This window comes from Phodopus roborovskii, unplaced genomic scaffold, assembly GCF_943737965.1.
Source record: "Phodopus roborovskii unplaced genomic scaffold, PHOROB, whole genome shotgun sequence".
NCBI lineage: Eukaryota > Metazoa > Chordata > Mammalia > Rodentia > Cricetidae > Phodopus > Phodopus roborovskii.
In genome coordinates this window covers 14,794,039-14,808,513 of record NW_026125391.1, presented here as the reverse complement: position 1 = coordinate 14,808,513, position 14,475 = coordinate 14,794,039, and the positions used below count along the sequence as shown (strand labels likewise).

The 14,475-nt window shown below is 38.4% G+C and overlaps 1 protein-coding gene across 2 annotated transcripts in view; it reads right to left on the bottom strand.

Moving 5' to 3' along the window:
- The window catches only part of Cog5 (component of oligomeric golgi complex 5), a 277,645-nt gene that overhangs the window by 237,188 nt on the left and 25,982 nt on the right, over window positions 1-14,475 (bottom strand). For both annotated transcript variants that reach the window (XM_051175123.1, XM_051175122.1), the window contains exon 6: window positions 5,842-5,962. In XM_051175123.1, the coding sequence (XP_051031080.1) occupies window positions 5,842-5,962 (121 nt within the window). The remainder of the gene's footprint in view (window positions 1-5,841; window positions 5,963-14,475) is intronic.

Here is a 14,475-nt window from a genome sequence, read left to right as displayed (position 1 = left end):
ACATAAATATGTTAACATTAGGCACATAGTTTGCTTCAAACATCTAACCAACAGCAGCTTGAACTGATTTCGTTCAAATTACGAGCGTTTTTATTACAATGTATGTGCACATTTCATCTGCATAGAGAGAAAAAAATCATACCACTTTCAGTCCAAAGGCTAGCATTTATTTCATAGCATGCAAATAAATTAGTTTTATAGACTGAAACTCAGTATCATATAGCTGTAGTCCTTGAAAAAGACTCATGTGTTGGAAGGACTGATTTCCAGCTAGTGGCATTAATGAGAGGTGACTGGTCACCAGAGTACCATCTATCATCATCAATGGGTAATCTGAATGAACTATCAGAAGGTAGGGTCCAGTTGAGGAAACAGGTCACAGGCAGCTTGTCCTCGAAAGGTACATAACTTTCTTCACTATAATCTCATAATGTGAAATTATCTGTCCCAGAGTCACTCATCCTCCACTTCTAAAATGCAATGTGTGAAGCATGATCTTGAGATAAATGTGCTTAGGAATGTGCCAACCCCTACATATGCTGAGATGTCCTTCCAACATGAATACTTAAGAGTTCTCAATAAAGCCTCCTTGCCCCTGTGTGCTGAGAGACCCCAGTCTGGGCCAGCCCCATGCTCTCCTTACTTGCTGCAAGTAACAAACTTCATTCTTTTGTCTCTTAGTTGTGCTTTCTGGCTCTGTACTCAACAAGGAGTGAACCCATTGTGTTTGGTTACATAAGGAGAACCTGTACCACACAGACACCGATACTTGTAGAAATGTTCTCATCACTGAAGTGTAATATGATGCATATTTGTACATAATTGTAGTGGTAAATGAAAAATATTACTTTTATTAATATGTTAATTCCAATGTATTATGGGAATTTATTATCTTCCTCACTTCTGTTAATTATCATGGCAAAACTGATCAAAATTGAACAGTGATAAAAAGAAGATGGTTTTGCAAATATGAAACTATACATTATTCACATAGATGTAATTTTTTTAAGATTTCATTTTATGTGCATTTGCTAGAGTTTCTATATATGTACTATGTACACAAAGGTACCTACAAAGGCCAAAAGAGGGTGTTAGATTCCCCTAGTACTGGAGGCATAGACAGTTGTGAGCTATTAGATGTGGGTACTAGGAACCAAACACAGGTCCCCACAAGAACAGCAAGGACTCTTAACCTCTGCACCGTCATTCCAGCCCAAGAGGCTTAATTTCTTTAACACATTCACATTCAGATAAGTCAACCATGAACTGTATTTTCTCAGCAATCTTTTAACATTTAATATTTATAAAATATCTTCAGTAAAGCCAATACTACATTACAAAAGAGGTTTAAAGAATATGCCACTATTTGTATTGCCATATTTATTAGTTCTAGAACATAATAATCATAATAAAATATCTAATTTTAAATATGAAGGACTGTCATTGAGGACAAATACATACACTAAAACTTGAAATAAGTAAGATTTATCTATGCTTAATGATTACTACAGGTAAATTTTGCTGCATAGAAATTATAATTTTGATACTTAAAAAGTGAGACATTAAATTAGCTGATACTATAATTTTACACCCCTATGTAAGAATACACTAAGAAAATAACACTGGCCACTCTGACTAAGGAGAATGGTCAGTGCCTTCCTCAGACACTGTCAGGGATACTTCCTCCTGCTTACTCCTGCAGCAGATCAGGAACACACACAGAGACCACAGCCAGACATAATGAAGAGAGTGACAGACATTGAACACAGCTCTAGATGTAATGTCTTCATGAAATCCCTCCCCTCCAGGCTCAGAAGAGAAAACAGAGTGTAAGATTCACAAGGCTGTATAAATCAACGATTTGAGGCACATGTGAACTCACAGAAGCGGCATGAACAAGGCCAGTTCTACACCAGATGGAGTCCTCGAGCTGCAAGGAGAAGTAGACACATGCTTCTGTCCCTAATCCAGAAGCCCTCTCCAACTGATAACCATTTGCAAACGAAAATTTAGTTTTTCCTAAGGGAAACAAAAACTCTTAAGGGATAAGGTTGCATGCCCAGCAGTATATAGGTAATAGAAAATGAACTCAGTGGCATCTTTGGAAGTTCCTTGTCTCATGTCATGTCAGGGCTTTTCCTTTTTTTTTTTTTTTTTTTTTTTTTTTTATTCATAATTTAATTTTTATCTTTTTTAGTGTGTATGTATTTCTCTCTCTTTTTACCCTATAGGTCCTATGCTACAACCCCCATAGATTCATGTGTTTGAACACTTGACCCATACATAGGGAGTAGCACTAGTAGGAGGTGTGGCCTTGTTGGAGTAGGTGTGGTCTTGTTGTAGTAAGTGTGTCACTGTGGAAGTTGTCAGGATCCATTTCATCTTGCCTCAAATTCAGAGAGCTCAAGTGTGTCTTACTACCTATAAGAGGATAGTTTGGTGACTACAGGGTATTTTGGCCTTGGTAGTGGATGTCTCTATATAAATAACAACAGACTTGGGCCCAGGTGTATTTACTTTTGACCTTGAGAGCCAGTTGGCAGGTGCAGCTACCAAATACCTGGAGGATTAGGGGAAGTAAGTCTCTTTGTCCCTTATACATGACAATAGAAGTCTTCTGTCATTGTCCCCTCTTCTGGTTGTATACTTAAGATTGTTAAAGAATAAACTAGGGACACATCCAGGATGGATTGAATGGCCCTCCTGACAACTATCCTGTGTCTCTGTCTCTCCTCTGAACCCCTTTAGCTAGTTTTTCTTTTATCCACACTCCCCCTCTCAGGTACTAATGGTGGGCTGGTCATCTGGCTCCTACTGTAGCCCCACAAAGACAGCTTCTCACAGGAAATGGGGTTTGAGGTCTCATATAAACTCAAGCCACACCCAGTGATACAATTCACTTCCTACTGCCTATGGATCAAGATATAGAACTCTCAGTACCATGTCTGTCTGCATGCTGCCATGCTTTTCACTATGACAGTACTGGACTAAACCTCTGAAACTGCCAGCCGGTCCCAATTAAATACTTTTCCTTTATAAGAGCTGCCAAGGTCATGGTGTCTCTTCACACCAATGGAAATCCTAACTAAAACAAGTTCTTTGTGTAGATATTATAGCTTCCAGCTTAGTGTTTTTAATGGGATTCCTTCCCCTCTCTTGTTTTGTCCTATTCTGTTATGTTAGTTTATGTTTTATCTCATTTTATTTTATGATTATTCCTTAGAATCCTGTTTATTTTCTAATGAGAGACAGAAGCAAGGGTGTGGGGGGATGTCCAGATGTGATGGGAAGCTGTGAGGAACTAGGAGGAGCAGAGGAAGAGGAAACCTTACATAATCAGGATATATCAAGTGAGGAAAAAAGAAATCTATTTTCAATAAAAGGGAAAAACAACAAATAACACATTTGGGGAAAGGAAAGCATAGTAAACAAAAACAAACTCAAAAAAAATATTTCCCAGGAAAGAGTGACTTCCACTGAATAACTGAAAAAGCATAGTGTGAGGGCGTTTGAGAGCACACTAACCATGTCATCTGTAGGGTCACCATGGTCTCACAGCTGGTCTCTACTGAAAGAAACCTTGTCATAGAATATGAAGAGATAAATACGTTACAAGGTCTATTTTGTACAGCTCCCATTCTGCTATTAAGTCTGCACAGTGCATGAAATCTGCTGTCCCCCTGACATTTCTAAATCATCACTAATCCCACTGAAGTCTGTATGTCTTAACCTGACATAACATATAGCATTATCTGACATAATATATATTTATAGTGTTATTTCTTTTGTAGAAACCAGAGGTGATGGAAGACTCCAAGGAAAGAACTGATAGACACATGAACTCACAGAGGCTACACATGTTCAAACAGACAAAATCCCACAACTGAGAAGTTGAAGAGAACATAAAGATCTTCCCTTAGACAAGAAGAGACTTGCAAATAGTACCAATTGGAAAAAGAAAAATCAGTTTTTCCAATGGCATATCACTGGGTATATATATCAACTACACTACAGGGCAGATCCCATGCCCAGGAGTAGCTGGCAAACACAAAAGACTCCATGTCATTTTATGTTCTTCTTGTTTCATTTTGGTCTTCTGTTTTTCCTTGTGTGGTTTTTTCTAGCGGTTGGGGGGAGGAGTCATTTTCATTTTTTGAGAAAGAGAAAGAACATGAACTTCGGCAAGTAGGGAGGTGGGAAGGACTAAGAAGAAGGGTAAAGAATAAAATCAAAAGTTAAAAATAAAAGCAAAAGAAAAACAGCACAAATGATAAATTAACAAATATAAAAGAATTACAAATATATACAATATACTATTTTTTAATGTTTAATTGAAATAAAATTATATCGCTTTCCTTTTCTTTCCTCCCTCCAGATTCCCCATATGCCCTCCCTCCAATTCCTCAAATGCTTCCCCAACTCTCAAGTTGATGGCCACTTATTTCTTTATTAGTTACACACAGGTATATGTGTATTGCACAAATACATAATTACAACCTTCCAAAGGTGTTTTATTTAAAAAATAAATAAATATAATGCATGCTTCTAAAAAGGCATAAGAAAACAACACTCAAATATTACTAACTCCTTAAATTAACTTTTGATATAATATATTCGAGGGTACTAAGTAATGTATTGTAAAAATGAGCCTAATCAATATCTACACTTTAGAATTACACAACTGGAACGTTGAAGCATGATTTGAGAAGTCTACTATATTTCTTTGACCAGTAAAAATATAACATAAACATTGGGTCAATGGTTCTCAACCTTCCTAATGCTACAACCACTTAATACTTCCTCATGTTATAGTAATCCTATCCCATAAAATTATTTTGTTGCTACTTCATAACTATAATTTTCTATTATTAATTGTAATTTAAATAACTACTACAAAAGATATTTGATATGTCACCCCACCAGGGTCATGACCCACAGAGCAAGACTTTGAAACAGAAATATCAAAAACAGAAAAACTCAGAAATAATATGTCAAATACATTTCTCTCGTGTTACTTTGGAATAACCATGCCATCAAGAGTAAGCAAACCGTCAATACTTGAGACATATATAATCAAAGACCTTCTGAACTTATAAGAGAATAAATATCACCAAATATTTTCACTTCTAAAAGATCACTGGGTACCCAGTGAAAACAAGAAACACACAAAATCTCATCAGAACCCAGGTGTTGGCCTTTTCTATGTGTACTCACTAGCTATTCAAACTTTGCCCTGAAAAAATATGGAACTTGAAGCTTCTTAGCCAGCGAAACCATCACTCTAAACCTTGAATGTCAGGAGCCTATTTCAAATGTCGAAGAAAAGAATGAATAAAGACATCTAGATATCACATCAACATGGGATTTATAACCTAAATAAGCAGCATTTCTCCTGGATATTTAGTCCATAGAAATCACAACAAAACCTACACACACGTGTTTACAGATGCTCTATTCATAATCACCAAAAGCTAGAAAGAACTCATTCTCCTTCAACCAGTGAATCAAAGAACAATCCCTTAACAGCAAAGAAGGTATTCTGACAAACGCTAATATACTCAACAATCTGAATATGTCTCAAAGGCATTAAAAGCTAGGTACAAAAAGGTATGGTTTAGCCTTATCTGTTGGGCTGCCTTTCAGAGTCCAGAGGAGCTTGAAAGTTTTCTTTTTCCTATATGGGCTTTGTAGTCTAAGTTTTTAGACTTTTATTAATTTTTCCTATTTCAGGCACAGGTTAGTTAGTTGCAAAAGCTGAGGGCATACCTTGTCAGAACTCCAAAGGTAGGCCAGTACAAATACTAACAACTTCTACCAATTTTTAATCATGAAAGGACTTACCAAGTTCACTGAGACTCTGAGCAGCTTTGGTTATCTCTCTACTTCCTCCTTGCAGTTGTCCCTGGAGTCTCTTACTGAGATATAAGATGCGAATTATTCTCCGAAGCAAATCACAGGCAACCTGTTCAAGTAACACAGTATTAAGAAAGTGGAGTAGCTCCATGAAATTTCATTGTGATTATGGTCAGTTTCATCTGTGAAGCTCTCCATTCTTCAGATATGAAAAACATTATTCATCCTTTTAGTTCTTTTAGTTTCCCAATGGACACCATAAATAACCACATATCTTTAAAAAGAACATCCACAACCCCATATTTAACCTTTACAAAAAAAGAAAAAGAAAAAGAAAAAAACTTCAACTTATTCTGAATGGAGCAAATCTGAGATTCTATGGACTATGGAGTCAAAGATTCTTTTCAACCCTGTTCTAGGCCAATTGCTGTTTGACTTCACATTAATTCAAATGGAAAGGTTCAAAAAGCTCCAATGCTAAAACCATATTTCTATGAAATTAAATAGAAATCTGAAGAAGTGATAACCACACAACAGCTCTGATTACTTAAATCCCCAGGTGATGGCAACGTGTAGCCACAATGACAACTGCTGTGCTTGGCTACCTACCATTGCTTCCAATCTAGTTTCTGTTCTCAATGTCTAGGGGAATAGTCTTTAAAACCTTCAACTTCACTAATCCTGAAAGAATAAATTATGCTTATCCACTTGAATTTTCCTAATGGGTCTTATCAATAAATTACAGAAGAGAAAATTAATAAAACAAAACTCAAAAAAACTATTACTAACTTTTATGCCACTTCCTAGTTCTTCTTTCCCAAATGTAACTGAGGTTTTAAAAAAATATTAAAATGTGTGCATGCTCTGATTCAGAACTGGGTGCAGAGCCATTGCCTTGAGAGTGAGTGAAAGAGCAGGCTGAGATCATCTCCAGCCTCCACAGTGATAAAAAACAAAGGTAATGTATGCTGCTTAACACTACCATCTTTGAAAAGCAAGAACTTTTTACTGAGGAAACCCCCATCAGGTAGCAATAAGAATCAAAAACTCAATGCCAGCCCAGGGCTTCTCTGCCCCAGGCCAGGAAGAGACAATAGCTACATGAGAGCTGAGCAGCATACAAATATCTAAAACACAGGCCCACCAGTCAGGCTCTGTTATGCTGAACAAATATAGAGTGGGCTGTGGATGGGAGAGTGAGACAGATGGCTCATGTCCTTATAGAGAGAGGCAGATCCAAAGAGATGAAGGTGGCAAGGAGTAGACTAAGGCAGATGGCCTGCCATGGTAATGTCCAGGCCTGGGCTGCAGCCATGGGCCATGTCCATACCCAAGACCCTGCCTAAGCCATGGTCTGTGTTGGTATCTATGGCTCTTATTACTACCATAGGCCAAAAGGATAGGGTTTCACAGAGTTGGCCCAACCCCTCATTGGTTGCAACACTAAAGAACTGGTCTGGCCCCTCACCAGCAGTTGCAGCACTCGAGAACAGGTCCTGCACCTTGCCTGGGCAGCACAACAGAGCTGACCCTGTTGGTGGGGCATGGACAAGCTCTGTGAGGTGCTGAGAGTGGCAGAATTGCTTCCACCCTGCTTTGTCTGCCATGTGGTGGCAAGGGCAACAGAAAGATGCCCTCCCCACTTTGCCCCACCACCACCACCACATGTGGCAGGCAGGATAGCTGATCCTGCCTCTCATCAGATGCAGCACTTGAGAGGGCGGGCCTTGTACCTCCCTGGACAGTATAGCAGAAGTGATCCCAGTGAAGGTGGTAAGGGTGAGCTGGTGGTGAACGTGAACATGAGAATCTGGGCCCGGCCCTCATCTGCCATATGGTGGTATGAGCAAGGGAAAGAAGCCATTTACCACTTACTGCCTGTGGTGAATGGGAGAGCTGTCCCTGTGGTCACAAGGCTGGCCCTGCCTCTCACTTAGCATGGTGGTCCCTGTATCTAGGAAACACAGTAGAGCTAGCCCTAGTGGTGTAGATTTGGCACAGAGGGCTGGACCAATGCTAGAGAGCTCACCCTGGTGTTGATGATTAAAGAGAGCAGGCCAACCCAGAAACCAGGGCTATGAGTTGGTCCATCAAATATCCATACCACCTATGATCTGCTGGAGCATGTGAAGGGATGGGACCTAAGCTGCAGGATCTCCATGACACAGGATATCCAACTGGAGTTCCAGTGAGGGCCCAATACTGATAATATGGCAGAAACCAGAAGCCTCAAACCAAATGAATGACTCACTGCAATGAATACTTGCAAGAAAGACGTAGGATCTAAAGGGTTTATTGTGTGACTCACTGTGTCACACTACAGCTTCCACAACAAGATTTTTCCCTTCCTTTTCTTTGAAATTTTACTTTGTTTTATCTTTCAGGGAGGTTGCAGGAGCAGAGGGTGGATGAGAAGGGATGGGGAGATGAGCTGGATGGATAGATGATATGAAATCCACATACACAAACAAAATTCATAAAAAGATAAATTTTTTAAAAATGTACACTCCAAGGGCTGGGAAAGATAACAGACCCCCATTACCATCAACTCAATAAAAACCCAGATTCAGCATACATCTGTAACCCCAGCACTGTGGAAGAGAAGACAGGATACATAGGGATTGCTGGCTCCAGGTTCAGGAAGACCCTGTCTCAAAAAAAAAAAAAAAAAAAAAAAAAAGGGGGGGGTGGGGAATCAAGGGAGACACCAGACACCTGTAGCCTCATGTTCACATACATACATGTTCACATACCTACACACACACACAACAATTTAAAAAGCTCCAGGTATAAATGTCCAGGTATAAAATTCTCTTATAGGTAAACACAGAATATACTACAGCCATCCTAGCCACACTCAGACATTCATATAGCATATACACACAAACATACATAGTCAAAGACATTAGGTAGCAAACACGTTTGCGTAACTGCTGTTCATAGTAACCATATGATGAATAAGAAATAAGAATTTCCATCTAAAAACAAAATGCTTGGCACAACTATTTTATATATTCGTTTGTTCATCTTTTTTTTTTTTTTTTTTTTTTTTCCTGGAGACAGGATCTCACTATGTAGCTCTGGCTGGCCTGATATTTGCTATGTAGACCAGATTGGCTTTAAACTCAAAGAAATCTACCCGTCTCTGCTTTCTGAGTGCTAGGATTAAAGGAAGCACCACAATGGCCAGCTAAAATCTCCATCTTTTAATTAAATGCTATTTTCTACATGTTTAACATAAGCACAATTTAAAATTCAAAACATGAAAAAAAGCAATGCTCAAAAATCACCCTCATATCTCTATACTCTGAACTATGTTCTCAACTAAAACAACCAGTATGACCAGTTCCTCAATTAACAGAAGTATTTTTGCTATTATTTGCTTGCTTTAACTTATTTTTTATTTTTGAAGACAGTGGCAGTGCCCACATGGCCTGGAACTCATTGTAAAACAGGCTGGATGCACTTTTTCCAGCCCTGCCTCTCTCTACCTTTCAAGTGCTAGGATTCCAGGAAGGAACTCCTATCACCTAGGATTGTACCACAGAGCCTGGCAGAACTGTTCATTTCCATGAACAATGTGGAATCTTGAATCTTGCACAACCATTCTGAGATTTTAAATACATCATGAGGAGAAATATCAGGCCTCAGTCTATATCACCTAAAACTCTCCATTCAAATTTACTCAGTCTTACCCAATAAAGGGAATGCCTTCAAACAACAGTTTCAAGTTCACTTCTAATGTTCTACTATTAACAATCTTATTCACTGCCTACTACATAACAAGCTGCTACAAAACAATCTTAATTCCATTCCTTCAATGATTGCCACAAGCCAGTCCTTATCAGTTCCAATTTCACACAATAGTCTCTCAATGAAATCCACCTTCAGGGATTTACCTTCTTAAAAACAGTTTTCAACACTCCAGTCCTCTTTTTAATAAACTTTAGTGCCTCTCCACTTACAGGCTAGTTAAAATTTCCAACAGCAGCATTAATAACATCCTCATTCAACAAGTCTTAGCTAATCTGAATGAAAGCCATTAATTCTCACCATTTCCCAAGACACATCTCTCCTATACTCAATTCCCTTTCCTTATATCTTATTTCCACTAATCATAAAATGTTTTAAGCCTCCTTCACAGATTTATAGCTATACTTAGAACCATACAACACAGGGAAAAAAAAAAAAAAAACAGGATACCAGCCATCACACACTCTGACACATCACTATTCATCTCTTGCTCCACCTGAGAGAAACCACTATTCCTGTTTGTTTGTTTGTTTACTTGCTTATTTTTGAGACAGGGTTTCTCTGTAATAGCAACCCTGCCTGTCCTGGAACTCACTTTATAAACCAGGCTGACCACAAACTCACTGAGATCTGCCTGCCTCTGCCTCTTGAGTGCAGGTGTACCACCACACCGGCTACCACTATTTTCTTTTAAGGTAATAACTTCCTTATCTTTATCCATGGATTTGTTACTGAAATAAATGAATATCTCTCTATCTGTGTGTGTGTGTGTGTGTGTGTGTGTGTGTGTGTGTGTGTGTATACATATACACACATAAATGTGCATATGTTGTTACAAGTTACAGGCTTTTATGACTTTTTAGTCTACACCTTTCCTCAGCTTGTCTCTGGAAATCTGTGGGACACGCTGATCACCTGTCTACTAGGCATCCCAGAAGTGCAGTACACTTTCACAAGTGCACATCTTCACAGTGCACTTTGACAAGTGCCTTCTGTATTTCCTATAAAATGGTTGGATGCAGGCGGCTTCATCAGTATGAGTTTCTCTTTCTGATATTAAGTATCAAAATCCATTAAAATCTAAGTGATAATAGAATCAATCTAATTCTACTGTTTTGTCTTTATTTGTTAACACATAAAATTTCTATCTCCTTTATTATTTGTTAGTCTCAAGTGCCTGGAAATAAGAATATTTCATCTTGGTTTGGTTTATCAGTTTCAAAAGGCAGTGTTTATTTTAAGTTTTTATTACTTGTAGTGTGTATGTGTGTGTGTGTGTGTGTGTGTGTGTGTGTGTGTGTGTGTTAGAGAGGGACACCTAACTCAAGTCCTCTGCAAAAGCATTTACATTCTATGCCTCCAACCCAAAGGCAGGATTAACATCCACCAATGATGCCCAGTAGGAGATGGGGGCTTGTTAATTTTTGTGGGGTTAATTTTTCCATTATGAAAGTATGTATTTAAGCATCAAGAGGAGCTGTCAATTCACTCTAACTTTAATCCTTATTGATACCCAAATGGAACAATTTGAATTAGTTCAAACATCTCAGAGCAAGCAACTGTACCATAAGTGCTTTCACGTTTTAATAATCTATGACTTTGGGGCTAAAATGAAGTAACTTGTCACTAAGAACACTTCTGAATTAGCTCTGCAGCACCTTTGTCATGGATCTGGTGATCTGGTAGTTTCAGTGTCTGGTATAAAATTTTTCAAGATCACTTTATATATTTTATTTCTCCAACCTGATTCAAAGATTTCTCAAAGAAGCCTTTGCTTCTTTTAATAGGAAGCTATTTCAAAATCATTTTGGAAACTAGGCTTGCTCATTGCTAAGCTTTCTCCATAGACATGGGCAGCAAATAAATGTCAGAACTAAAATATGGTATAAATATCCATTTGATTGATTTGAGAATATAAATAAAACATTCTCTGATTAAAAGTATGCATATATAAACATACAAAAATGTACAAATATAAGGCTTATGATATTTTAAAATTAAAACATCTCAACTTCATAGTGATACTTCCAATTCAGGATCAAAAGTATACAATGTTTACTTCTATCTTCCATCTTATATCTTAGACATTAAGAGTTGTGACTCTTAAGGACACAACAGATAATAATACAATTAGAGTAACATAAGATAATTCACTTGTTTGATTGCACAACACAACAATATCTAATTAACAAAAGCAATACCAGAATAAAGAGTGACTACTGAACATGCAATAGCATGTGCTCTTATCATATTTTTCAGTTTAATTCTAAGTTTTTGCCAAACCCAAAAATTGTTATTTCCTATATTTTACAGTCCTTGTTTAATTAAACTTAGTCCTGTGCTCATTACAAGTTTTGGCAATGGTATTTCTCTAATCATTTTGGTGAACTGAGTAGTTTGTCGATTAAGATTCATAAAGAAATGTCACGAGAACAATATTCTCTGCTGCCTTTTATGCTGATGTGAGTCTCTACTTGAAAAGCAGGTCAATTGATATATCAATTATCTATTAGCCCTTAAGAAAACAGCACAAAACTCCATGGCTGAAAGTTATTTCACACTCTGTGGCTTGAGAATTAAGGAAAAATTAACAATGTATCATGTGGGACCACCACCTACTCTGCTGTACTGAGCTAACAAAGTAAGCTGGTCTCAACAACAGAAGAAATCTTCACTAACACATCAGTTGCAACAATGCTTTCCTGCTTACTAGTTTGAGCTTTTTATGCAGGCTTTTTATGCAGATGATAGCTTCTATAGAGCAGAAATCAAAGCTGTTGTGCTCTCTAAAAAGTAAGCCTCAAATTAGCTTTCCGGGGATCAAAAAGATGCCCTGCAAGCTTCCAGATGAAAGAGACAACCAACTGGTTCTACCCAGCTACGGTACATATGGACCACACCCACAATCACCATGGCACTGATAACCCTACAGGTGCAGCTGTAGTACACAAACCTTGGTGGTAACCAACAGCTCTCTAATTGTATTTAAGACCTACTAAACAAGAGGAATGCCCATGCCTCATATTAACCTAGATAACTAACTACTCAGTACTAATGAAATCATGGGTATTGGAGAATCTGCAACCACTACATTATTAAGCCAGCATAATCTCTAACAACAATCTATAAACATTATCGTTATGTCTATTGCTATAAAGAGATACCATGACTATGGCAATTCTTATAAAGGACAACGCTTAATTATGTATGATGGCTCACTTAAAGTTCAGAGGTTCAGTCCATTATCATCATGGTGGGACATGGCAGCATGCAGGTAAACATGGTGCAAGAGAAGGAGCTGAGAGTTCTACATCTTACAGGCAACAGAAAGTTGACTGACACACTGGGCAATATCCTGAGTATATGAAACCTCAAAGCCTGCCTCCAGAATGACATACTTCAACAAGGGCATGCCTACTTCAACAAAGCCACACCTCCTAATAGCACCACACCCTATGAGCTTATGGGGGCCAATTACATTCAAGCTACCACACCTTATAAACACACCTTTTTACCCATCATCAAAGAAACTTCTCTTTTCAACAGATGGAAATCAAAATGCAATGCTGTAAACCCAGTCTCAAATGACACATTTACAAAACACATGGTATCTAAGGCTCAGAGAACACTGCAGATTAGGGGTCAAAAAGACTATAAGAGCCAGTAAATCAAGGAATTCACTGTGGGATTATGTCTGACATCAGAAGCTACGCCCATAAAGTCTTACCAACATGACTGCCCAAACTTGATTAGAATAAGAATGTCATAAATGGGAAGAGGTGAGTGTCTGAGCTCCACACTGGACAGCCCTATTCTCTAGGCCCTGGCCCCTGGGGGGCACATCCCCTGTTCCCCACCCAAATTCTGGCCTCCCTATCAACCACATGCCTCACCTACAGCTTGAGGAAAAAGGTGAGTATCTGAGCTCCCAACTGGACAGCACTGCTCTCTAAGTCCTACCCCTCAGGGCACATCCCTTGCCCCAAGCCACCTACAGCAGCCAAGTTACTAGGCAGCAGCATCCTCCCCATCCCCCCCAACCATCCCCCAACTGAATCAGAGACCAAGGGAGCCACCCACCCTACCTATACCTGGAGGAATAAAGTGACCACTGGAAGCACAGGCCCCACCTGCACCGATTGGAGGAAGAGATGGGTAGATGGCAGTACAAAGAAACATTCAACAACAGAAAGGGCAACACAGCAGCAGCACTTGTGCTGCTATGACAGCTAGACCTGAACATCCCAACACAGATAAAGCAGAAGAAAATGACCTTGAAAATAACTTTATGAAGATGAAAGAGGCCCTTAAAGAGGAAATGAAAAACTCTCATAAAGAAATACAGGAAAAAATGAACCAAAAAATGGAAAAAAGCAATAACTGCCTAAAAGAAACCCAAGGGGAAAAAAAAAAACAAACAAACAACTAAAGGGAACAGTCCAAGATTGAAATTGAAATAGAGGCAATAAAGAAAACACAAATTGTGAGAATTCTAGAAATAGAAAATCTGGGTAAACAAACAAGAACTACATTCAGATGCAAGCATAACCAACAGAATGCAAGACATGGAAGGGAAAATCTCAGGTGTTAAAAATGTGATAGAAAAAATAGATTCATTGGTCCAAAGGGAAAAAAACATGTTAAATCCAACAAATTCTTAACACAAAACATCCAGGAAATCTGGGATACCATGAAAGACTAAACCTAAGAATAATAGGAATAGAAGGAGAAATAATTCCAACTCAAAGGCACAGAAAATGTATTCAACAAAATCATAGAAGAAAACTTTCCCAACCTAAAGAAGGTTAATGCCTAAGAAAGTACAATAAGTTTTTAGAACACCAGACTGGACAAAAAAAAAAAAAAAAA